The sequence below is a fragment of the Hoplias malabaricus genome, chromosome 4, assembly GCF_029633855.1.
Source record: "Hoplias malabaricus isolate fHopMal1 chromosome 4, fHopMal1.hap1, whole genome shotgun sequence".
NCBI lineage: Eukaryota > Metazoa > Chordata > Actinopteri > Characiformes > Erythrinidae > Hoplias > Hoplias malabaricus.
In genome coordinates, this window is record NC_089803.1 from 33,181,598 (window position 1) to 33,207,325 (window position 25,728).

At 38.1% G+C, this 25,728-nt stretch overlaps 2 protein-coding genes across 2 annotated transcripts; one reads left to right on the forward strand and one right to left on the reverse strand.

Moving 5' to 3' along the window:
* Positions 1-4,647: 4,647 nt before the first annotated feature.
* On the forward strand, positions 4,648-17,941 carry afg3l1 (AFG3-like AAA ATPase 1). Its single transcript, XM_066667836.1, has 16 exons — positions 4,648-4,900; positions 6,609-6,693; positions 6,788-6,876; positions 7,273-7,422; positions 7,546-7,617; positions 7,812-7,936; positions 8,115-8,382; positions 8,522-8,659; positions 9,405-9,558; positions 9,769-9,876; positions 9,968-10,093; positions 11,411-11,521; positions 11,686-11,801; positions 14,426-14,626; positions 14,731-14,925; positions 15,072-17,941. Exons 1-16 carry the CDS (start codon positions 4,787-4,789, stop codon positions 15,297-15,299), a joined length of 2,280 nt encoding a protein of 759 aa, XP_066523933.1. The 5' UTR covers positions 4,648-4,786; the 3' UTR covers positions 15,300-17,941.
* A 496-nt stretch (positions 17,942-18,437) lies between these two features.
* Positions 18,438-23,393, reverse strand: dbndd1 (dysbindin domain containing 1). Its single transcript, XM_066669713.1, has 4 exons — positions 23,255-23,393; positions 22,188-22,334; positions 21,055-21,192; positions 18,438-20,251 (listed from the first exon to the last, which is right to left on the reverse strand). Exons 1-4 carry the CDS (start codon positions 23,283-23,285, stop codon positions 20,079-20,081), a joined length of 489 nt encoding a protein of 162 aa, XP_066525810.1. The 5' UTR covers positions 23,286-23,393; the 3' UTR covers positions 18,438-20,078.
* Positions 23,394-25,728: the final 2,335 nt, after the last annotated feature.

Genomic DNA, 25,728 nt, shown 5'->3' on the forward strand with positions numbered 1-25,728 from the left:
GCACTCTTGCAGTGCTGCTGCTAAAATTAAATTTTGGTTGTAAGTTGTGTTTAGGGGACTGGACTGCCTGATATGGAGAATACTTAATCTTGTACTTTTTCTCCTTCCTAGCAAATACAAATTTAGTGATGAAAACATATCTTTGCCTTTGAAATCAAAAATCACATTCAAAAGACGGATACTGTAGTTCTGTCCACGGTTCATATTTAAAATGAACAGAATGAACGTTTTTACGTTTGCTATATGTCTGATACTGAATGAGATATGTCCAACAATAGACTGGGTTTGGGTTTACCAGGACAGATTGGGAAATCTTTGCTGTAAAGAGTGCAAAACATGGTGAGGGAAATTAAACATTACCCAAATGTTTAAGGGGGGAGGGGGTGGACGACTACTGACGTGCAGACTGACCAATTGTTTAAAGAGAAAGTTATCGACCAACAACGGTAGCTCTACAGTCAGACCGTCCAATCAGAATATTTTAGGCTACTTCGCCTTCTCACTCAAGCGAACCAATCGGAGTAGGGGAGGGCGGGACTAGTTTGTGAACGAAACTTCTCGAAGTTCTATGTAAGCTCTAAAAAAACAAAATCCCGGACGTTTGTGAAATTCCGCCCGGACATTTTTTAAGTCTAAAAAAGAGGACATGTCCAGGTAAAAGAGGACGTCTGGTCATCCTACCTTATTGGCCAAATTTTTAGATTTATCTGCCTTATTCCAACAATACACAAGCCACAACTGGAGAGGCAGTATTAACATGGAAAGGCATCGGCATCTTACGTTCGCGTGACGCTGGCACATGCCAGTGACATCGGCACCTTACGTACGGGTGACAGTGGCATCTATTTTTTTTTTTTTTAGTGACAGTGGCATATGCCAGTGGCATCGATTTTTTTTTTTGACAGTGGCATATGCCTCTGTTTTGCGCAAATGCCGATGACATTGACATCCGTTTTATGACACTGACATATACTCCACTTCATTGTTGAACATCTGCCAGTAAGTTTAGCTAGCATTTGGATGTTTAAACTAGCTATATATTTAACTACTCAGTAAACAAGGAACGTCCCTGGACGTTCAAAATGGGTTTAAAAGTAGTCTGTCCGTCAAACACATATTTTAAACGTCAATGGACGTCCAAAATCCATCTTAATAAGTTAGTTAAGTGGTGAACAATCGATAACGTCAGTGGACGTCCAAAACGCGTTTTATACAAGTTATTTATTTGGGACCAATTAATAACGTCAACGGACGTCCAAAATACGTCTAATACTCGTTTTTTCAATGTCTGTGCTTAGTCGTCTTTTCAACGTTCACTTTCAACCTTAAGAGAACGTTGATGGCAGTCATTACGTTATTTCAACGTCGAATCAACGGCTAATTGTTTACTGGGTAGCACACGTATGCTACTAGCATGTAAACGGACCAAACTAGTGACATGCTACAAACATAGTCATGTCACTGTGTTCATGGACAAGTGAACTACAAGTTCTTCCCAGTAAGGGGTATACGACACTCCTCAAACTCACCACTTTCAAGATGTCCACATACCACAATGCTGCCAAGCAACATTACTACTGGACTACTAGATTAATTAAAATGTCTTTATGCCACGTGAAGCTCTAATAGCCTTGTACAACACTGCATGTCAGATTCTTGAAAGCTGACGTTTCAACCAAGACAATGTATGACTTTCTGATGAAGGCTCATAATGTGCTGACATCCAATTCTACTGACATATAATCCAGATTTCCCCTAAATTTCTCCTTTAAAATAAAGCCCATGTGTTTATTTAATGACTTCTTTTTAAGTCTTTAACTTGTGCACAAAAACATGGCACTGTGAAAAGATCTGACAGAAAAAAGAATTCAACATTATGTAATTACTACTGAACATTTAGTTTAACTGTACAAGTCATCAAAAGTCTACAAAAACAACAGATCATAAACAGCACATCATTTTTTAAGTTTTTAATCTCAATAATTAGACAATCGCACTGATCACAAAGGAACATTTTGGCCATTAGTATTTCCTCAGCATTTATCAAAATAAATATACCATTATTAACATAGAAATTCAGATTAGAAACAGACTGCTTACTATTGCTAGCATCTTTAAAAAAAACAGAATACTTGAGATGTTTTTTAGAGATGTGGTCCTGGGTGCACTCATCACACTTTCTACAGAATGGACAAGTACTGTGAGCCTGGATGTCATGAAACAGACCATCAAGTGTTTCAAATGTGTGTCCTAAAAAGCAAAATAAATACAGGATAGAATTAAGGTATCAATGTTAACATGTCAGAGACTTGCAGCACCAGAACGCAGGCACACTAAACCTTATAGTATAGCCCTCTGCCACTTTTAATAGCATTCCTATACAGCATTCTATTGTATATTAGCAGTATAAAATGTATTTCCCATATATTACTGATAACCAGTGAACATGATACTACACGGCATTTAACATTACCTGTATAAAATAATATAAATAATAATGGTAGCTACACCACTATTTGTACTCATTTAATACGTAACAGTACAACACACCTACCGTGCAATGTCCCCATATTGTTTTCTCGTTCTTCTTGAGAAAGACCTTTGGCCCCTAGATGATGCCAGTGTTCAATTTTCTGATTAGGCCTAGCAGGGTTGCTACCTCAATTTAAATTAGAAAATTTTAAAAAGTAATGTTTCATTTAATACACTGTCATATTAGATTTTCACTCTATACACACACATATACATACACACACACACACACATTTATATATATTTATATATTACTGCCTCTCATGTTATCGCACGGCAGCATTGTGGTATGTCGTCGTCTTAAAAGTGGTGGTTTTGAGGAGCGTCGTATACCCCTAACTGTGAAGAACTTTTAGTTCAATTGTCCATGAACACAGTGACAGTGGACTGTGTGCGAATAAGGGATGCTATGTTTGTAGCATGTCACATGTTTGGTCCGTTTACATGCTAGTAGCATACGTGCGCTAGTTAAATATATAGCTAGTTTAAACATCCAAATGCTAGCTAAACTTAGTCTACTGGCAGATGTTCAACAATGAAGTGGAGTATATGTCAGTGTCATAAAACGGATGTCAATGTCATCGGCATTTGCGCAAAACAAAGGCATATGCCACTGTCAAAAAAAAAAAAAAAAAGATGCCATTGGCACATGCCACTGTCACCCAAAAAAAAAAATCGATGCCATTGGCACATGCCACTGTCACCAAAAAAAAAAAAAATAGATGCCATTGGCACATGCCACTGTCACAAAAAAAATAGATGCCATTGACACATGCCACTGTCACCAAAAAATAAAAATCAATGCCATTGGCACATGCCCCTGTCACCAAAAAAAAAAAAAAAAATAGATGCCATTGGCACATGCCACTGTCACCAAAAAAAAAAAATAGATGCCATTGGCACATGCCCGTCACCAAAAAAAAAAAAAATAGATGCCATTGGCACATGGCACTGTCACCAAAAAAAATTAAAAATAGATGCCATTGGCACATGCCCCTGTCACCAAAAAAAAAAAAAATAGATGCCATTGGCACATGCCCCTGTCACCAAAAAAAAAAAAAAATAGATGCCATTGGCACATGCCACTGTCACCAAAAAAAAAAATAGATGCCATTGGCACATGCCACTGTCACCAAAAAAAAAAAAAAATAGATGCCACTGTCACTCGTACGTAAGGTGCCGATGTTACTGGCATGTGCCAGTGTCACGCGAACGTAAGATGCCGATGCCTTTCCATGTTAATACCGCTACTGCACAACTGTTGTCTTTGTAGTGTTGCACTGTTTCATACCCAGAGGAGGCTAAAAATGCAAGCAATATCTAGAATAAATTCTGTAAGTGCAGAACCACAGTGCTCCTGAAGCTTCAGAGGTGCTGAGAGTGTATAAGCAATCAGGTGGTCATTGTGGTCGATTAGTGTATATTTAGTGCATATTATACAAGTGCCCATAGAAAAACATGTATGACTTAACACATTAAAAATTGCTTTTTCATGTGGTGGAAATGCGCTCCTATTCTGATGAAGCTTGATCTTTATTGAGGATTGTATCAGTGTATGATTAGTGGGGTAACAGTGTAACTCTGGTTTGAGTTTCATCAGCGGAGACGCTCGTGGTCTGGACTCCACAGCCAATCACTGAGCACTAACGGGCAGGGAGCGTCGCATTCTGAGAACACTGACACCCACCACTGACACTAGCCCTAGATACTGACATTTCCAGTGGGACTCAGCGGTTTTATATACGTTATAAATTATTTTTTTTAATGTTAAATCAGTACTTTTATGGATAGTTTGTGAGCTTTATATGGCTATCTAAATTAAGATATTTAGAATTTCCCTGCAGCGAAGTGTAAGAGGAGTGCGTAGGGGAAGTTTGTGAAGGTGTTTGGGAAGACGGCTTTGCGGTGTGAAGGACCCTGAGTCGAACGTGTTCTGCCTGTTTGCCCAGCGTTGTGTAAAGATGAGGTTTTATAATATAATGCGATTTAATCCGCATTAAATCGGATTGCTGTTTGTGCTAATTTACTGTACTCGTACACATTAAACAAATGTGTGTGGAAGCCGTTTGCCGACTGAGGGCATGTCAATACACCGTGAGGTCAGGCGATTTTCACGGACACCTCCAGACTCGTGCCATTTCACCTTCATTGCCGCTGTGCCGCGAGTGTGTGACGGTCTCTGTGGATCTGAGGGTTGTGAGAGGAGGCTGTAAGCGGTCATCTGGGTTGAGGGACAGCGCCGAGGCGGCGGAGGATGGCTCTAATGTTGGGGCTGCTCTCGGCGGCTGCTCGGCCTTTGCGGCGGTGTGGAGTCAGCGCTGCTGTGAGGAAACTCTGCTCTCCCGGACTAAGGAGACCCCACTTAAGGGTAAACAATCTCATAACACTGCTCTAACACCAGCCACTACACTCCAAACACACTAGCATCCCTGCTTCTGTAACGCGGTTGTTTCCTCACCTCGTCTCGGTGCAGTGACAGGTCGCTGACAGAGTCATGATGACTAGGCGTGTGGTCCGGTCTCTGACAGCCTCGGTCTTGTTTATTTAGCTACTTTAGCAATTGTCACGTTGAAGAAACACAAGGTAATATTTTTACCTTCAAATTAGAGCTGCAGATTTGTTTTGTTGCTTCACTGACAAGTAGTAGTGAGAATAGAGTCTTTCTTGTTGCTACTCCAGGCTCAGCACTGCAGAAATGTAACTTTTGGAGGATGGTAGAAAACACTGGAGTCCTGGAGCAGATATATTCAATATTCCCTATAGTTGTATTTTCCTTAAATAACCCGTCTGCCATTTAAACCATTTAAGTGAATATGACATTATGGAAAGAATGTAAACTATAAAAGTTAATCTCTCATGAGATACTATCCCTGAATTATGCAATTCCTACTCCCCTTCACATGGGGGTGGCCATGTTTAAAATACTACAGGCTTAATACAGAATATCCACTAAATGTTAGTATGTAACTGAGTTGAATACAAATAATTATTTTTAGCTGAAAATGTTTTGTCAAGAAATGTTTTGCTACAGAAAACAGCAGTGCATTTCACAGGAACTACAATGTGAAAACGAATGACAATGTGGAATAAGGACAGAATATACAAGTACACCTAACAATAAACGCACTCACTAAGCAGGACAACAAGACAGATTAGTGTCACCTGTAACAGGTGGTAAAACAGCATATCAATAGCATGTCTAGTTCAAAAAATGGTCAAGTCTAACTGTACAAATAGAAGTAAAAACAAGTCTCGTGTTAGTTGTCTCATACACTAATGAATCAAAATCTACCTGTATAAAATGCCATCTAATTGTGGCACAGGTTTAATTGATGTACAAACAAATGTCTGGACCCAGGATTTTCCATCCAACAACACGTTGCCCAGATCATCACACAATTGCATTCTACCCACAGTGCATCTTCGAGCCCAGGTAATTAGCACACAAGGTACCCTGGTGTTCACTTGAAGTAAAACATACACATCACTGATCAGACCAGGCCACTTTCTTCCTCTACTGTCAAGCTCCAGTTCTGAAGCTTGCTATATCTTTGTTCTTGATTTCGATAGTAGATATGGGTCCATGTTAGTCAAGACTGGTCTGTTTTCTACAGAGCCACAAACACAGCAGGTGTGATGCATTGTGGGTTATGATACACATCTTCTGTAATCAGTCATCAAAGATATCAATGACTTGTGCCACAGTTATACTTTTATTAGTTTTGACCAGGCAGGAAAGTGTTCCTTGCCTTTATGCTTCAGGGAATTTTCCTGTTTGGGCCAAATTTAGTTGATGCTGACTGAGAACACCACAAAAGCATTGAAATTTATGTTTTAATAATTTGGTGAGGTCTTCCATGTAAACTATGAGAAATATCTTTTGGCTTTTTGTCTGAAATATTCAAGCCATTGACATACGCTCCCATTAAAAGCCAGTCAGTGTTACTTGCTCCATTTGTGAATGTTCTTAAAGTTTTGATCTATTACTATATACACTTAGATATACTAGTATATTCTCTCTCTCTCTCTCTCTGCCAGTTTACAATTGTAACTGTATATTTCTGTGTCCCCCCCAGGGTTTGTCACTAAATCACCTAAAGCCCGTATCATCTGTAAATAACTTGTTTCCACCAATATTTTACTCAAACGAGGCTTCTAAAGGTAACTGAATATCAACATACTTGAAATAGTGTGCTGTTTAATGTTGTGTGCAAGAGTTTTATAGGCTTCCAATAATTCCCCCTTTTGCTTATAGAAGGTAAACCTAGTGGACCAGAGCACCAGTCAGGTGGAGGAGGGGGAAAGAAGGGAGGAAAAAAGGACTGGAAAAGTCGTTTACAACAGGTAGGAGTAGTGATAGTGTGATGTGCTTTTTCAGTGATGAAAATGTATGATCAGCTAATGCCCATCAGATTTTACATTTCATTAAAAAGAGTAACCATCAGTGTATGGAAGTTTTGTAATATACTTTCCATATCACTCACCAACTCATACACAACTAACAACAACATCAATACATCTGTTGTTGGCTATATTTGTTAAAAGACTGAATTAGATTAATTAATTAATTTTTTTACTCTGATATCCACTCCTGGATCCACATGTCAAAACCTTTGTCCATGTTGTTTTCATCTGAGTGTTACTGAACATATCTCTTATTTGTTAATATCTGCATGTCATTAAATTGCAGCAACAATGATCAAAATCTATTCCTCACCTGTTGAATTCTGACCAACACAGGGTGATGTTCCATGGGATGATAAAGATTTCCTCTACATTGCAGTCACACTAGGAGGTGTTGCCTCTGTCCTGCTCTATCTGTACTTCCGTGATCCAGGCAGAGAGATCACGTGGAAAGACTTTGTTCATCGCTACCTTGGCAGGGGATTGGTGAGAGAAATTTCCATCATTTTTAAAATATATATATTTTATGTATTAGTAGTTGTGCTGTAACAGTTGATAGTTTTGTTATTCTATACATATATTTATATATGTGTTCCTTTATTTCTGCAGGTTGACCGTATCGAGGTTGTGAACAAGCAGTTTGTCAGAGTCGTTCTTGTTCCTGATGCAGATACAGAAGGAGTGAGTTCAATTGCTGCAGTGATATAAGCAAATTAAAGCTATTTTATGAGCACAATGTTAAATATTTTTGCACTCTACTGCTTTGTTATACATGGTATAACATTTACATTTCTGTGTGTGGTCTAAATAAGGAAAAATACCTTCATGACAAATGAATTTTCACATCATGATATGTTCCCCCACCCCCTTGTTAGAGTTACGTGTGGTTTAACATTGGCAGCGCTGACACTTTTGAGAGGAACCTGGAGGCTGCTCACTATGAGCTGGGTCTGGAGCCGTCCCAAAGAGCGGCAGTAGTATACAGCACAGAGAGCGATGGGTAAGAGTCTCAGACCTTCACTGCCCTCTTTGGGCCACATTTTTAACTGATTTTTGTCTATCTGTATTTAACTGAGGTGCCTTCTCTTTTGTGTCTAAATAAATTTAGCCTGACTTGCATTTTTATTGTTCTGTGACCTCAAAAAAAAGGTTTCACATATTTTTTTATGTTTTCTCAGGTCGTTTCTTATGAGCATCATTCCAACTTTGCTGTTAATTGGCTTTTTCCTCTTTACATTACGACGAGGACCAATGGGGGGAGGAGTAGGGGGTAGAAAGGGGCCTTTCAGCATGAAGGAATCCACGGCAAAGATGATGAAGGACAACATAGATGTGAAGTTTAAAGATGTAGCTGGGTGTGAGGAGGCTAAACTGGAGATTATGGAGTTTGTCAATTTTTTGAAGAACCCACAGCAATACCAGGACCTCGGGGCTAAGATTCCTAAGGTAAATAAACCACTCTCAGTAATGGTGGTCTACACCGGTTTGTGCACAAAAAAAACACTATGCCATTCAACAATAATGTACAATGCATGTTATCTTGAAGAGTGCTGTTTACTAATTGTTAAGCTCTGTTTATTGAAAGGGTGCTGTGCTGTCAGGACCCCCAGGAACAGGGAAGACTTTACTGGCCAAAGCTACTGCTGGAGAAGCAAATGTTCCTTTCATAACTGTCAATGGCTCTGAGTTCCTGGAGATGTTTGTGGGAGTTGGTCCAGCAAGAGTGAGTGTATCTTTGAAGTAGAAATATGAGTAGACTTGCACTCTTGGTCAAAAATTTGGAAGCATTTGTTATACAAATAAATTATTTAATGTATAATGTATTCTCCCCACATCCTCGTGGGTTTCTTCTGGTCAAAAAACACACATTGGTAGGTGGATTGGCGACTCAAGTGTCCATAGGTGTGAGAGTGTGTCGCCCTGTGAAGGAGTGGGGCCCCCTCCAGGGTGTGTTTCTGCCTTGTGCCCGGTGATTCTGGGTAGGATCGGGACCTACCGTGGACCCTGAACTGGATAAGCGCTTACAGACAATGAATGAATGATTTTACGTGGAATAATCTGAATATCTGTTATTTTCTCTTAATTCCTTTCAAAAACAAATTATTCGCTGAATAATATTTCACTATTTGAACAGAATACTTTTACGTTTTTTTTTCTTTAAACTACACATTTTTCTTGAATTTATTAATCCATCATTTATTTATGTTCTCTATTCCCAGCCATGTTTAGTCATGCATTTTGAAAGCAAATGAGGAATGTTTCAATTTTGTAAAGGGACGTTTCATTTGTTTATTTATTTATTTAGGAAACCATTAATTCTACAATGACATGGTAAAAAAACAGTAGCCAAGAATAGTTAGTTTATGTTTTCATTCATATAACATAAGAAATATAAGAAGAGAATAAATAGCAAATTTATAATTTTATTTTCAGTATCATCATGACTTATTTAATTCTCTCCTTTTCAGGTGAGAGACATGTTTGCTATGGCCAGGAAAAATGCCCCCTGTATCCTCTTCATAGATGAAATTGATGCAGTAGGCAGGAAGAGGGGTGAAGGAAATTTTGGAGGTCAGAGTGAGCAGGAGAACACACTCAACCAGCTGCTTGTAGAAATGGATGGTATGTGTAGAACTGTAATGAAGGTTTTGAGTTTCCCATGCTGTTAGTTAAGAGGGTTTTGTTATTTATTATTAAATATATTATTATATTGTGGTTGAAACCCTCTGCAAATATCTGTTTAGTTATTAATCACAGCAGTAACAGTATTTGTCTTTATAATCATGTCATCTTTCAGTCACATTTTACATAGTAACTTTGTGATTCTTAAAGGTTTCAACGCTAGTTCTAATGTTGTGGTCTTGGCTGGAACAAACAGACCTGACATCCTGGATCCAGCTTTGATGCGACCTGGTCGATTCGACAGACAGATTTATATAGGTATGTGTGCGGCAATCAGTGTTTGTATTACGTTGAAATTTATGCCTGTTTATTTACTTAAACGATTAAGCGTTTATTTATGAAATTGCAGGTCCTCCTGATATTAAAGGTAGAGCCTCAATTTTTAAGGTCCATCTGAGGCCTCTTAAACTGGACCCGGATCTGGACAGAGATGCTCTTGCTAGGAAAATGGCTGCTTCAACTCCTGGTTTCACAGGTAAGGTAGAAATCTGGGCCATAATATTCTAAACATGAATGGTTATCTTTCTAGAGAAATTTAATTTTATGAAACACAGATGAAATGTAAAGTTAATATATTTTAATCAATGTAATATATACTGTGTGTAGCATGGAGGCACAACAGTTAGTGTAGTTGTCACACAGCTTCAGTGTCCGAGGGTTGTGAGCTCAATCTCTGCCACAGGTCATTGTCTGTAAGGTGTTTTCTCCGTGTGTCTGCATTTCCTCCGGGTGCTCTGGTTTCCTCCCGCAGTCCAAAAAACATGTTGGTAGGGGAACCAACATGTTTTCTATTTTTTGCACCTTTCTATTTTTTTGTTGTTATAAATCTTATTTTTATATTTTACTCTTGCATGTGGCACAGCTACTGGATGCCTTGAATTTCCCTCTGGGATCAGTAAAGTATACATCTATCTATCTATTCTGGGTAGGCTCCAAATGACCGTGAACACGATGAAGCTTAAGAAAATAAATGAGTGAATGAGTAAGTTAATGAAGAAAATTATGGCGCATGTCGTTTCTCCATTTTTATGGATTTTTAGTTTACTACATCATTTGAACACAGCAGCTATCCTTCACATTGTGTGAAAACTGGATGAAGTTCATTCATTCATTCATTGTCTGTAACTGCTTATCTAGTTCAAGATCTAGTTCACTTACACACATGCACACACACACACACCTATGGACACTTTAAGAGTAGCCAATCAATCTACCAACATGTTTTTTGGTTTTTTTTGTACTGCGGGAAGAAACCTACGCAGACAGGAGGAGAACACACCAAACTCCTCACAGATTTGACCCACAATCCCAGGACCCTGAAGCTGTGTGACTTATTTACCATTGGACAGCGACAATATGCTGTGTATATACAGTATTTATAAATCCTGGCTATTGTTGCACAGTACTTTAGAAGCTGCATGTCACTAATTAATTATGGCTCTCGTTACAGTTGCATGGGAACATTCATTTAAAATTAGCAGTCAGGAAGAATCACAAATTGAATTTATTATAGTCACAGGTCACATTCCTAATCGTAACTGTTACAAAGCCTGCTGTTCAGAATTACCTCTCTTATGTGACATGGTTAAAATGATTAAATAATAATGTTTTGGAAAGTGGTTAAAAGTGTGAAGAAGCAAATGGAATGTAAAGTCTGTATGCCCAGGACAATGAGTATTCTGCCTTTTACAGAGTAGACTAATCCTTGTGGTGGACTTGCTTTTGTGTTAGTGATGAAATCAGTAGATCATGACTGGGGAGCTTACAGTGCATCTCTGTTACTGCCCCTCAGGAGCTGACATTGCAAATGTGTGTAATGAAGCAGCTCTCATTGCTGCCAGACATCTCAGTAAAGGTGTTAATGCCAAACATTTTGAACAGGCTATTGACAGAGTGATCGGAGGTGAGTCTTGAAATAAAAACCTTTTTATTAAACATATTTCTGATGGCAACCAGAATTGATTTAGTTAAAGCTAGTAAATGTACCAGTTGATTTATGTATGTTATTACTGTGTCTGTGTGAGAGATTGACAAATGAAATGCACTTTGTGGTCTTCATAACTGCAGGCCTAGAGAAGAGGACACAAGTGTTGCAGCCCACTGAGAAGAAAACTGTGGCATACCATGAGGCCGGTCATGCTGTTGTGGGCTGGTTCCTTGAGCACGCTGACCCACTACTCAAGGTAATTGGTTATATACTTTAATATGTTTCACATATATACTTCCAAATCATTTAAAATCTGCAAAATGTAATAAATCTTTAAAAAAATGTAATTCAATACCTGCTTTTTGCAGTATTGTGTACTGGGCTGGCCTAGAAGAGACATTTTCGCGTACTGACCGGTTGACTCACTCCTAATGTTGAAATGCGCATACGCGAATAGGAACTGTTAGTTCAGCTGTATTTCACAGAGAGAACTTAAGGTGGCGCTACTACACCACTACAACCTCTGTTGTTATTTCAGACATATTTCACATTCCAGTTCGTGAACTAAAACTGGAACCGTTCTGCGCATTTCCACCGACATAAACTGGTTCGCGAACTAGAAAAATTTGTTCCCAGCTGGAACCAAAGAACAGTAGGTTCTTCAGCGCAAACCGTGGCTGAATAATAGGAAATTAAACAGGGACACGCTCTTTGTGTGTTTCTGGAGCTGTGTTTGGCTCTGCATTAGTTACGTTTCTCTGCTGTTCACAAGCTCAGCAGGATGGCTCAGAACTCGGCAGCATTTACACATGTATTATACAGGTGCTGGTCATAAAATTAGAATATCATGAAAAGGTTGATTTATTTCAGTGTAGTACAGTATTCATTAGTTATAGTCATCAAATTAAAAGAAATAAACACTTGAAATATATCAGTCTGTGTGTAATGAATGAGTATAATATGAAATAAATCAACTTTTTCATGATATTCTAATTTTATGACGAGCACCTGTATCTCCCAGAGAGAGGAGGACTGCTGAATTTGTCTTATTTAACGTGAGTGGGGAGACCTTTTTGTGGCGTTAGTGTGTTTATAATGAAGTTTAATGTGCGCACAGCCACAATAAACTTCACGTTTTACTCTAACAATTACATTGAATAAATAGAAACCATAATTCTTAAAGTCTTTTTTATTTTTTGGTGATAGATCATCTAGTATTTATCTTTTAAATAAAATGAACAAGAAAAACACTGATGTCATGATATATAATGAAAAAAATGTGCTCCTTTCATTTCTTCATTTATTACCTGCCCTCCATATATTCTGTACAACAAAATCATATAATAAAAACCACATGTAAACAATGAAACACCTCTGTGACAATGGCTATATGGTGGTCTGGCAAAACTAGGCTTGCTTAGTTTCTCTTTGCTCTTGTGTTGTATCAGTGTGCCTGTATGCAAACATTACCTATTTTCTAGTGACTCTCTTCATGTCATATTATATTAACCACAAAAACAAATGTGGAACTGGTGGCCTCCTGTGTTGGAGATGGGTTTTTTTCCCCTCCCCTCTCTCTCCCTCCTTTTCCCCATATTGTCAAACCACCAGATGGACTTTAATGTGATGCAACCTAGAGACCCTGCATATGCTATAAGTATTTTACATTGTCATAAAGCAATGCTTTTATTGATTTTGGTAAATAACTGTATTACCTTTTGTGTTATCTTTGTAACTATAACTCAAGTAAAAACGGAAGGATTTGTCGGATGCTGCTGATATGGGTGTACCATTTAGATCTATTTAGTAATGCACACAACCGTGACCTTCTGTGCTCTAGCACCCCAGCCACCTTTAGAGAAATGTCAAGAAAACATTAAAGCAGACATATTATGGGTGGGAGACTATCACTTTTCAGTTCATTAGCACATTAATTTGGGATCTGGAACCTGCCAGCCCACAGGTAGCTGGAATGTGGAATGAAACAACACAGTGAGTTTTTGCGGTTAACCTACATCATACAAGGGATACTTTTTACAAGGGATAAAATTAGTGGTTCTGATTTTGTTCTGAATCTTTTGGAGACAGCAGACACTTCAGAGTTTTCCAGCCCCCTTTTCTGTGTCTCTCCACTCACAGCCCTGAACCCTTGTTTTTGTGAGAATGCAAAGATGAGGTTAAAATAGAGCAAAACAAACACAATGAGTGTATAAACTGGTTTATCTGAGAAAACGAAGAAGAATGAACAGAAAAGAAAGAGAACCAAGTGAAAATGGCTAACTCACTAAATGGCCTCAGTCCTGGGTGCTTGATAATGTGCAATTATTTGTCATTGTACAACATACAACAAAATGTGTCTTCTGCATTTAACCCATCTGTGGCAGTGAACACATGCACACACTAGTGCACTAGGAGCTATGAACACACACCCAGAGCCGGGGACAGCCATCCCTGGTGCCCGGGGAGCAGTTGTGGGGCCACCGGCAACCTTCCGGTACCAAGCCCAGTCCTCTAACCATTAGGCCATGGCTCATTCTCATTTAAAAGAACAGTTGCTACAGGGATGTGTAGAAAGGGGTGTGTGGTACCGTGTTATTTGGCCTTTGTGACATTTAAAAAAAAAAAAAAAAAAAAAAAAAAAGGCATATAATAGTTGTTTATTTACGACTCCTGGGATTGCTAACTTGTGAACAAAGTAGAATATGTCAAGTTTTAATAAAAAAATGTTATGACTGCAGCACTTGACAGAAAATAAAGTGTATTAATAAACATGTTATATTTCTGGACACAAATAAAAAAATTAGCCATAAGATTAATTGGCTTTGTGCCTTATCTGTCTCTCCCTGCCTCTGTGTGTGTGTGTGTGGGTGACTGACTTAGGTGTCCATTATTCCACGTGGGAAAGGTTTAGGCTATGCCCAGTACCTTCCTAAAGAGCAGTACCTGTATACACGGGAGCAGCTGTTTGACAGAATGTGTATGATGCTGGGTGGTCGAGTGGCTGAGCAGGTTTTCTTCAACAGAATCACCACTGGAGCACAAGATGACCTGAGGAAGATCACTCAGTCAGCTTATGCACAGGTATATACAGCAATAATTTGTGAAAAACAAACACGAACGCACAAGATTTCCTTTTTTAAACTTCTCTGTCTTTGTGTCTGTCTCTAATTCTCTGTGGTCTGCAGATAGTGCAGTTTGGGATGAGTGAGAAGGTGGGGCAGGTATCTTTTGATCTGCCTCGGCAGGGTGAGATGGTATTGGAGAAACCCTACAGTGAGGCCACTGCAGAGCTGATCGATGAAGAAGTCAGGGAACTGGTGGACAGAGCTTACCAAAGAACTCTGGAACTTATTACAGAGAAACGCGACCTTCTTATGATGGTAAGAACTTAAGCTGCTATATTAACTGGATTTTTAAATATGTATATAAAATGTATAATAAAGATGCCCTCACCAGAATTCATACTGAATTAATACTAGTGCAAGTGGGGTGTGGTGTCTAAAAGAGTATACCTGTGTACCTATAGGTAGGTAACCGTCTCATGGAAAAAGAGATTCTAGACAAAGCAGACATGTTGGAGCTACTTGGTCCCAGGCCGTTTGAGGAGAAATCCACTTACGAGGAGTTTGTGGAGGGCACAGGCAGCTTTGAAGAGGACACAAGCCTACCAGATGGACTAAAAGACTGGAACCAGGAAAAGAGGAACAATGAGGAGGAGGAGGTATCAGCCTCACAACAGAAGCAGGCAGCTTAAAGCCTTGTGATACCTCTCTCCTTCCTGCCTCAGGAGTAGTTCATACAGAGCTGGTTTACCTTTGTTTGTGGAAGAGGACATGAATTTGAGGTCAAACATGACTGAAGTTCACATTTTAACTAAAATATGGACATGGAGCGTATACCAGTATTTGAATTGCCTTAACTATCAGCACTGGATGTCTAGTAAACACTGAAGCTGGTACAGAACCTGCTCTGTATATCATTTGTAATTTCAGTTCATATACACAGCGTCAGTGTAATTGACTCATTTGCGAAAAGTTTTAAAAATAACATCAAGGACCTGAATAATTACCTTTTTTTTCCACCTCTTCATGAAAGAGGAGCTGGTGCTGTATATTTTGTATAATTGAATATTTTTAAAATATTGTTTTGACAGGTTTGTATATCTCTAACATGGTACTTAATTAAAAGGGTTTATTTCCCAAAACCAAATATTAGGTCAAGAGAAGCATGTTTCCTCATGAATTATGAGGTAGTGTTTATATTTATTGATTCAGTTGGTTGGTTGGTTGGTTATCAGGATATGGAAAAAATGTATTATTTTGCTGTTTCATTAATGTACATTAATCACAAGCATGATTGTTTTTTTAGTCCGATTGAGAGGTACAAGAATGTGGTTTTCCATATATACAAAGTTTTATTATTCACAATGGTCTTCCATAAGATCCCATTTTGCTGTATGTCTTGAAACAGCAGAGAACTCTAAACACAACACACACAGCTTGTATTAGCAAAGACACTGCTGTTTAGAGATCTAAAAACTAAAAGATTCTTAGCTTTTACAAGTATAAGACAATGCGTTCTTGGGACTGTAGTGAAAGAACAAAATGCTGTCCAAGGAATGCCGCTTTAAATTTCACTGGAAGCTTGAGGTTTTGAGGCAGACGGTTACAGAAGTGCACTTCAAGTCAGGAGGTCTTGGTAACTTGCACACAAGTGTAATTTTAACATTCAAGATAAGGTTAAGAAAAAATTACATGTATAATTTCTGCTTACACCCTTTCACATTTTTGCATTATTTCACAATAACTCCACAGTAAGTAGTAAATCCTCATCTCTGTTATGCATGCCTCAGTATGGCATTATCCAATCTTAACCAGACATAATGGTTCTCTGTGTCAGCACAAGTAGGGCATAACCAGAATGATTTATCACAGGCTCACTCCCTGAGCCCCTCTCTCTCTCCCTTACACTGATGCCCTGCTCATCAGGGAGACTCCTATTTTAGATCATGGACACAGTCTAGATTGCACCAAAATCACTGCTGTCTAAATGCTTGGAGATTGTACATTATGAAACTCAGGGAGGAACAATTCTGAATCTAAAAGGCTCTGATCCTTTTATAGTTCGTTTAGCTGTTATCATGAACTTCTTTGTAAATTCAGTAGCAAAACTGGATCAGAGAGAAGAATAAAATAGCTTTTTTCCAGCTTGAATATATTCAAGCTGAAAGTGAAGCTGTTAGATTATCACACCTCAGGTGGCATACTTAGGCTTATGGAAAAAAAAAAAAAAAGCTATATGCTGCAAAACCTGCTTTGCCTCTAAAAATATAAACCTACTTTGTGGAACAAACAAACCCTGTGCATTATCCCAGTCTTGTGTTTAGATTACATTCAGCTGCACCTTACCTTTATGGCATCAACCAATAAACTGATGGCTAAACAAAGCAGGTTTGCCATTAAAACAGATATTTACATGAATTTGAAATAGTACAAGTTTTAGTTTTATTTGTTGTCGATAAAACATACTTAAATATCTTAATCTGACTAATCATGATCAGGGATATTTACATCTGTTAGTTGGATCTAACTCCGAACATGATTAGTCAGATTAAGATATTTAAGTATGTTTTATCGACAACAAATAAAACTAAAACTATTTCAAATTCATGTAAATATCTGTTTTCAGTCATGCCTCCTACATGATGTTAAAGGTTGTGTAGCTCCTGAAACACGCTGCCTAAAACAGGATGATTGAATGATTTCACCCAATTAAGTCTTGTCTGGTGTGAGTATGTTGGTCAGATCACTTGGTTCATGTTATCTGTCATAGTTTTGTAGATCTGCTCAGAATTCATCATGATCAACAGTGGTGCAGTACTTTCTGATAAACTTTTAATTAATTACATTATAATCATAGTAATTTGTAATAAAACAATAACATAACTTTATTAAAGTAATTTTGATAATATATTGTCAGTCAGTAATATTTAATATGTGATCATCAGAGGTTAGAAATGGATCCTGTCCACATTTAACAAGAGTGTAAACAGAATGGGTTTTCTGTGTCTGGACAGTTATGGAAATGGAAACACATTGGTTGAGAGGAGGGACAACTCCGGTGTGTTATATTTCTAGAGATCAATGGCTGGGCTTTATTTTTTTCACAAAAAAGTATCTCATATCATGAAATGTGGTATTTGTCTGAGTATAATCACTGGGAAAAGCCCATGCAACTGAGTGATTGAGAGTGATAGTAACTATTGTTATTCATTTCTTTGTGCCTTGTCCTTCCTGAAGCAGTTGATCAATAGATCAGTGTAAATCAGTGTACTTCTCTTTGTATGTTTCATTTTATGTTGTTATTCACTTGAAAAAGCTCATTTGAAAAATGTTGTAGGCCTATATATTGATATAAGTAATAAAATCTGTTTAAAACTAGTGTGTGTGATGTAAGTGACAATAATCTATTAATCAGATGAGTCATTAAAATATTTTCTATTTTGATTTTTTTCCCCTATACCTTACTAAATAGCAACACATCCTGGGAGATACAACTCATAAAATCTGAAATACACAACATTCATTCATTCATTGCCTGTAACCGCTTATCCAGTTCAGGGTCGCGGTCGGTCTGGACCCTACCCGGAATCACTGGGCGCAAGGCAGGAACACACCCTGGAGGGAGCAATACACAACCTACTGAAAAGTTATTTTTGGATATGTTTTGTTTGGGTGCAAATTAAGTTAGTGGTAACATTAAATAATTTTTTAGAACTCCTGCCTGTTTAAGGGTTAAGGTAATAAAGCAAACCATATATCAATATAAGGCTATTTACACCAAAGAAAATGCATCAAAAAATAAGTAACCATTAATAAATATTCACCGTGTTTTAGATTCTTTATTTCCTCATCAGTATATTTTATTCATTTAGATTCCTTTGACTGTTTTTACCACTCTTTCTTCGTGTCTTACCCTGTTTTAAACATGCGTAACAGAATGTAACCCTGTATTAACCTGATAGAAGCGTCATTATTACCATACACCTTTATAAATGTACATACATGAATGAAATATAGTTGCCTTTTTATCTTTTTCAGTTTAAATTAGATTGTTCAAATCAAAATTATACCAAGTAAAGTTCATACCAATTTAATTGTTCCTACCAATGAGAATTGTTCTTTCCAATCCCATATCTTGGAATTTCAAGGAAATCAATGGATGGAAAAGTAACTATTTCAGACACATCCATGTTGTCAGTTGTTCCACCAAGCCATATCAATGGAGTAAACCGCTCAGCACATGGTCAAAACTCATTTTTCCTACACTGTTTTTGGGAATTTCACTTTTTACTTTTTGACAGATTTCATCTGGGAGCTAGTCAATATGCAAATTAATACAAGCTTTATTCAATGCCACTGTTTACAGAACACAGCACTGTTACAATGCAGTGTGCTCATATACAGTACTGTGCAAAAAAAAAAAAAAGGTTTATTTTAAAGTCAATATTTAAAATAACTATCAAACACTTCCTTTTTACGAGATATTTCTGAGGAAATATTAAATAACTATTTCATGTATGTAAAGGAACAATAATGCATAAATAGGAATTTTGATAACTTGATTAAATAATTAAAAAGAAAATATGCCTTCTAAAAATCATGCAAGACCTGGGAGAAAGAAGAGAAAGCTCTGCTCCGGCTTCAAATCTGAAATAAATACACCTTTCTGTTCATTCTCCCACTGAGAAAACAGTCCAACACTGAGTCTATAAAGTTGTAGAGGTATCAATGAACCTTTATTGAGAGACAAAACATTTGCAAAACCAAAAAGCTTCTGGTGTTTTTGGAACAGTGAACTAGCCATCCCAGAATCTAGACCCAACACCACTGTATGTGTTTGGGATGGCTTGGGATTGTAAGATGCAAAAAATGCAACCAAGTTCTAAGACCAAATTTGGAAATTTCTGAAAAAAACAGAAAACAAAAAGGAGACAGAGGAGTGGAATCTGTAATAAAGGCAATGAATTATTATGAATTAAATTAATTTCTTGTATTTAATGTCCAGTTTGACCACAGGTTGAATAAATGCGGTCTTTGACGTTTGCACAGTACTGTACGTCACCCAATGGCTGTTCCTCTCTCCCTAAAAAATACGGTAATGTATTTTAAGGGTTTGCAACAAATCTCGGCAGCTCCTCAGATCAGTTTCTCTCCAGAATCAGTAAAGATTCTGAATGGACCATAATGCTTCATGCTTGGGATTCTTCACAGTTATGCTGAAAAGACCATATGAAGTGCATCAGTGATTCACCTCACACTGAGTGCTGGTTAGTGGAGGGAAATTGCATCTCTATAAAAGCCCACTCTTCAAGGTTTCATGTGCCATATTTAGGCAAGAAAAAAAAATCACTTTATTTTTGTCAAGGGTCTATATGTCCTTTCAGGGATCCCTCATCACTTCCTTGGGAAGGAACTTTCATGCCCCAGTCAAGGACTTCTGTCCTCTCTGAGCCAATAGACCCATCTGTGGCTCAGGGCTGCTGGGATTGGGAGCGTTCGATCTTCAGTAAAGGCTCTGTGTTTTCTGAGTCGCTGTGATGTTTCCTGTCTCTGGACTGCTGCTCCCCTTTACCTCCTCGGGTCCAGGAAGGTGATCGGACATAACCACTGTGAGGAAAACGGGGCAATGGAGGCTGCTGCTGATCTGAGGGTTGAACAAGATCAAATGAGAAATTATATGGGCAAACACTCCCCCCCAAAAAAAGCTTGTAGAGTTTGTTTTAGTATGTGCCTCTTCTTCTATGACTTTATCTGAGGGCAGGTTTGCTCTGACCTTTAAAATACAGCCTGTGGTCTCCACACACTTTCTTGGCTGCCCTCTCTTTTCTCTCTGGGGGACGATCTTACTTTCTCAGTTGAAAAGTCACTTTATAAAGGAAAAATGTCATCTGGCCACTAAATCTGAAGGTCATGATAGACAGATTCAAGGCCGTGCTGTAACTTAAGATGAGTAACTAAAGCTACTGTAATCTCCAAAGATCAGGAAGGGGAAGGCAGGGAAAGACCAGTGCCTCTGACAGTGTTGTGAAATTAAATATTCAAGAGGTGCACATTTGTGCACTTCCGTGCAGCACTCTATCAAATAATCATGTGCTTGCAGAAGGAAACTACGGAAGACCTATGGGAAGAAACAAGCAGAATAAGAAAACCTGCTGTACATTGTTTTTTCTTTATCTGGTGGTCTACTGGCTACCAGCAGCTAAATGAAGGCTTTGTGGGAATGTTTGAAGAAGACTTTGCAGCTGAAGTGTCTAAAATCCTTGCCTAGTATCATTGTCCTGTCCATAAATATTTGGATACATAAAATTTTCAGTATTTAAAACAATTAAATTTCTTAAAAATGTAATATATATTAGACATTACATAGTAGAATGAACAATTGCTACATGTGCCTGGTGTTTGAGGAGATAAATCAGTAGCTGTTGAGAAGTAAATATTAAGACTCACTTGCTGGAGATTCATTGTGATTCTCTTCATCTGAATCAGCAAACACTTCTCCCAGCTCCTGATCAGACATATCAGTGAGCTCCGTCAGGTCCAGGAGATCAAAGTGTACCTCCAGAGAGGAGACGCTGCTCAGAGGCTCTGAGGGAGCACATGATATCACAGAAAGAGAAAAAAACATTACTAGTATTGGCAAGGACACCAACATGACACACAATCTAGAAAAACCAGTGCTCATGTGGTTCAACTTTGTCTGACTTCACATTTCCCCTGAGATCAAAGGGACAGCTGATGCTGATGATACAATTTTGGGAAAACATGATTAACACAGTGGAGTTTGGGTGGTGATAAATTCCCTTTGCACCACTCTTGGCAGCATGGATGTGATGGATAAGGAAGATAGAATAAGCTCACACTGGCTTACCCTGTACTATAAAATATAAGCTTCATTTCCAGTCACTGGACACATGTTTTTTTCTTTTAATGCTACAGAGAGCATTCTCAGTGCAACACAATCATGAAAAGAACTGCCAGAACACAGACTCTACTCTGCTGCTTAGAAACAAGATGGCATTAACCATGGATACATTTATAAATGACATATATCATACTGCTGTACCTTATAAGCTGTAGGTGTACATTTACAAGTACACTGAACCTCATCTACTGTCACGCTCACTTAATTTGCCACTCTAACCCATTTATCATTTGTTTTTCTTTGAGAGGGGTCCACCACTCAATCATAGCAAAAAAATTGCAGTTCTCCACCTCTGGATAATTCCTTTTCTTCAAAATGAAATAATGGAAACTGGATTCAAAATCAGAATAAAGTTGCAAGAATGTATGGCAACACATGAACCATATCAGAAATGTCTGACCTTATCTGCAAAAGGTATTTTGAAGACATGGAATGCAGATTTTCTATGTTAGTATGCAGAACCATTCCTTCATCAATTGAATCCGTGGGTCTCATTCTTCAAATAATTAATAATTAATAATATGTACTCCTGTTTGACTTAGATTAAACCATGCAACCGTACTAGCCCTTCGCAGATGAAACTACACCAGTAAAATGTAAGTGTTAGGCAGATGACTGTATATATATATATATACACACACAATAATTTCTGACTTACGGCGTCTCTCTGCGGTCAGCACCTGGCTACAGTGGTGCCCAGGGGTTCCGACTTGCTCTCCTGAAGCATTGTGGGAAGCCTCACTTGTGAGACTGGCAGAGCTGGAGGACTTGAGGAGTTTATGAAGCTCTCTCTCTTTGTTTGGCTCTACAGAAAGAACACAGAGGAGATGGGAATGGTCTATTTATGGATAAAAGCACTATCAGCTAAACTCCTTCACCGAGTCTCTGTCTTTAGTCTGAAAGGTTGCTCGTGGCTGCCAAAATTAAGAAACATGATCTACTTCTGGTTCACAGTGTTGATGCGGTTTTCCGCCCTCTATTGATTTTTTTAAGGTAGCAACCACAACATACAAGTGTTCTGTTTCATTTTAACCATTGCTGTTCTCAAGGGAAACACTTAATAGAGACGGGTCTTGTTATTTATTTTATGAAGGTTCTACTCTGATCCTAGAGTCCATATGTTCACTATAACAATGTAATGTGTATATTTGGTTGTTAGACAGTATGTTACTAAATGTGCTCCTTTCCTCTGCAGTGTGCAGGTCATCCTTCCCCTACCCCACACCTCTCATTACAATAGATAAGCCCCTCACACCACACATACAGAGAAATGGGGAAAGATGCATAGCAGAGTGGGCCACTTGTGATTTTCACATCACTTTACAAACATACCGTATTACATGATAAATGTGTCAATGTACACTACAATATATATTTGTTGCAAAATCAGGCTGATTGAAAGAAATCCGGTGTTTCTCCTTTCATTTCATTGTGTTTTTACATGCATTGTCATAAATCGGATGCTCCAAAAGATGTACAACAATGGAAATGTTTCAGGTCCACTCTTAAATCATAGACATGCATGAACACCAGCTGTCCATGCTGCTGAACAGAAGCAGTCTGCCCATTTAGCTGGGTTCGTACACCTGCCAAGCCTGCCAAGCCTACTTGAAAAAATGATAGACACTTGCCGGGGAAACAGGACTTCCAGTAAATAGATTTTACTTCATTATAATGTCTGCACAGCTCCACTGTGAGCTGTGAAACAAAAAAGGCGTCTCTTACCTGCAGTACTGGAGTCTGCCTGAGCCTCCATTCAGCCTACAGCAGCAGCCAGTGCAGTGCTGTCTGGCGCTGCAGCCAGAGACAGAGAGGGGGGTGTAGCCTGCTCCATAATACGCACTCTCTCTCTCTCCCTCTCTCCCCCCATTCCTCCTCTTTGTGCGCACAGTCACGCTTCCACACCTCCCTTGTCATTGCAGCATGCACAGCACAATGACACATACTAAGCACAGAAAAACAAAGAAAGAAAGAAAAGTCAATCATATTATGCATAATGCAATGTAAAGAAATTCAACAAAGGGAACATTTCAAGAAGGGAACCATCAACAGATAAACAATACAGATTTTGGTGTAGAGTGCAGAGATGAAGCTGTTTGATGAGATGGGGCTGGGCAGAAGAGACAAGAGGCAGTTTTAATAGACTCTCAGTTAACTCTAAATCTCTGTATATTCCTGTTCCCTTCATATATTGCTTTTACCAATGGACTATTTTACCTGTGGGCGCATGTGAAAAAAAAAATGTTAAACTGTTAACTGATAAATGTTAACTAAATGTTAACAAAAACTCCCCCCCTTTTCAAACCTGTCTACTCTCTAACATAAATGTCCTACAATCTATGCATTTTCAAACAGCATAACTCTGCTCTGTTCAAGTTTTAAGCACAAATGAATGTGTTGCAGCAGCTGAGCTCTTTTACTCGAGTGAAGAATTAAATGTGGTGCCTAGAACAATACATTTGTTACCAGTACAGGCCTGATGTTAAAATGGCAGTGGAATTGCTAGTACACGGTTGTGAGATTAGTTTGTGTGTAGTCCTATACACGACTAGAGTTGAGTTATACCATTTTGCTGGCATAAAGCTGTAGCACAGAACCATATTTGATAACCTCTGTTCCACACTTTCAGGGGGAAAATACAGAAAGAAATGATAAGTATGACCACGTTGTCAAAACTATGGTATTAAAACTGGCATTACAAAATCAGCACACACAGTGATTTATTTTTTAGCACTGAAAGCACTTTGATAAATGTGAATGACTGAGTGTTTGCATTAATGGGTTTTGTAGAAAAATAAAAATAATCTTGGTCTTGGAGATTTATACACAGTCCTTTGAAAGTCAAAATGAATATGTAAGGGGTTTTAATATTGTAAAATACAGATTAAATTTTGACTAAGCAATTTGTTTTATTTTTGAATAATATACTAATAACATACATTATAAAAAAACACTAATATAGAAATGAGGAAGCATTATGGGCATATACTGTACCTGGATGCCTTTACACTACAAAAGAAGGCAGAATATTCTGTGAAAAGAAACATTCTAACTCCTTACTCTGAATGTGAGATTTGGCTATTCTTAAAAAGATTCAGATCCGTTTTGCCTGGACAGCTGTCTCACTGCCTCTTCCACATTTTCACACAATCTCTGCAGGCCTGTAAAGCGCACATTTATAAGAGGACAGCTTTGTTTCTTTGGCTTCAGTTCTTAGCATCTTAAGATCTTAAGATCTTTCACGTCTGACAAAGATCTTATTGAACTCCCCCAGATAAACAGAGCTAATGAAAAATGAAACTGAATTATTACTGAGTCACAGACTACACATGTTAAAGTGAAAAAAAAAGAAAAAAACAAAAGGGAGAACTTTATTTATATTACAATATATTAGGTGTATGCTGACATTTATTGATATTTAGTCATTGTGGCAGAGCTTTTTTAAAGAAAGAAGACTTCAAATACTCTTGAGTATGAACATATATTTATCTTTTTTTTTATGTTTTTATTAGAATTCAAGTGCCATTTCAACTCGTTCACACTCCATGAGTTTGACCATTACCTTCCCAGCTGCAGAGGAGCTTTTCCCAGCCTCTATACAGAAGCAACCTGAATCTTTTTTTTTTCAATTTACACACAATGTGTAGTTGTGTAATCCTTTTTTCTCCCAGCATCCAGAGCAGTGCTACTCTGCACAGATACACTTCTGTTATTACTTCAGCCATTCTAACATCTCTAATCTGCTAAATTTGATAATCCACTGTGTAAACTGTAGAAATCAAGGTAAAGTCTATCTTTTACTATTTTAAATATGTAACTAATATTTCATCCATTATACTTTTTTTTATCAAACATGCATAAATAAGTTATTGTTTTGCTAATAACAGATTTGAATTGTTTTCACTTATGATCACTGGGTGATTTGACGAAATGTCATGTCCAAAACTATTTTATGTCTGGAAGAATTTTAAGATGTATTGCTGAAACTGTACCGAATATGCCATAAGTGATGTTAGTTACTGTTATTTTCATACAGAGTAAAAGAGAAGATTTTTCAAAATGAGTTAGCTGTGTTTTTATCCCCACTACTGGACCTGCTTTATTCTCTTGTGAAAGTCGACAACTGGGGATATTTCACAAACCCTGTCTACATGTTCTGTGATGTATGTATCAATAAGGCTAAATGGCAGGTGTTTTGT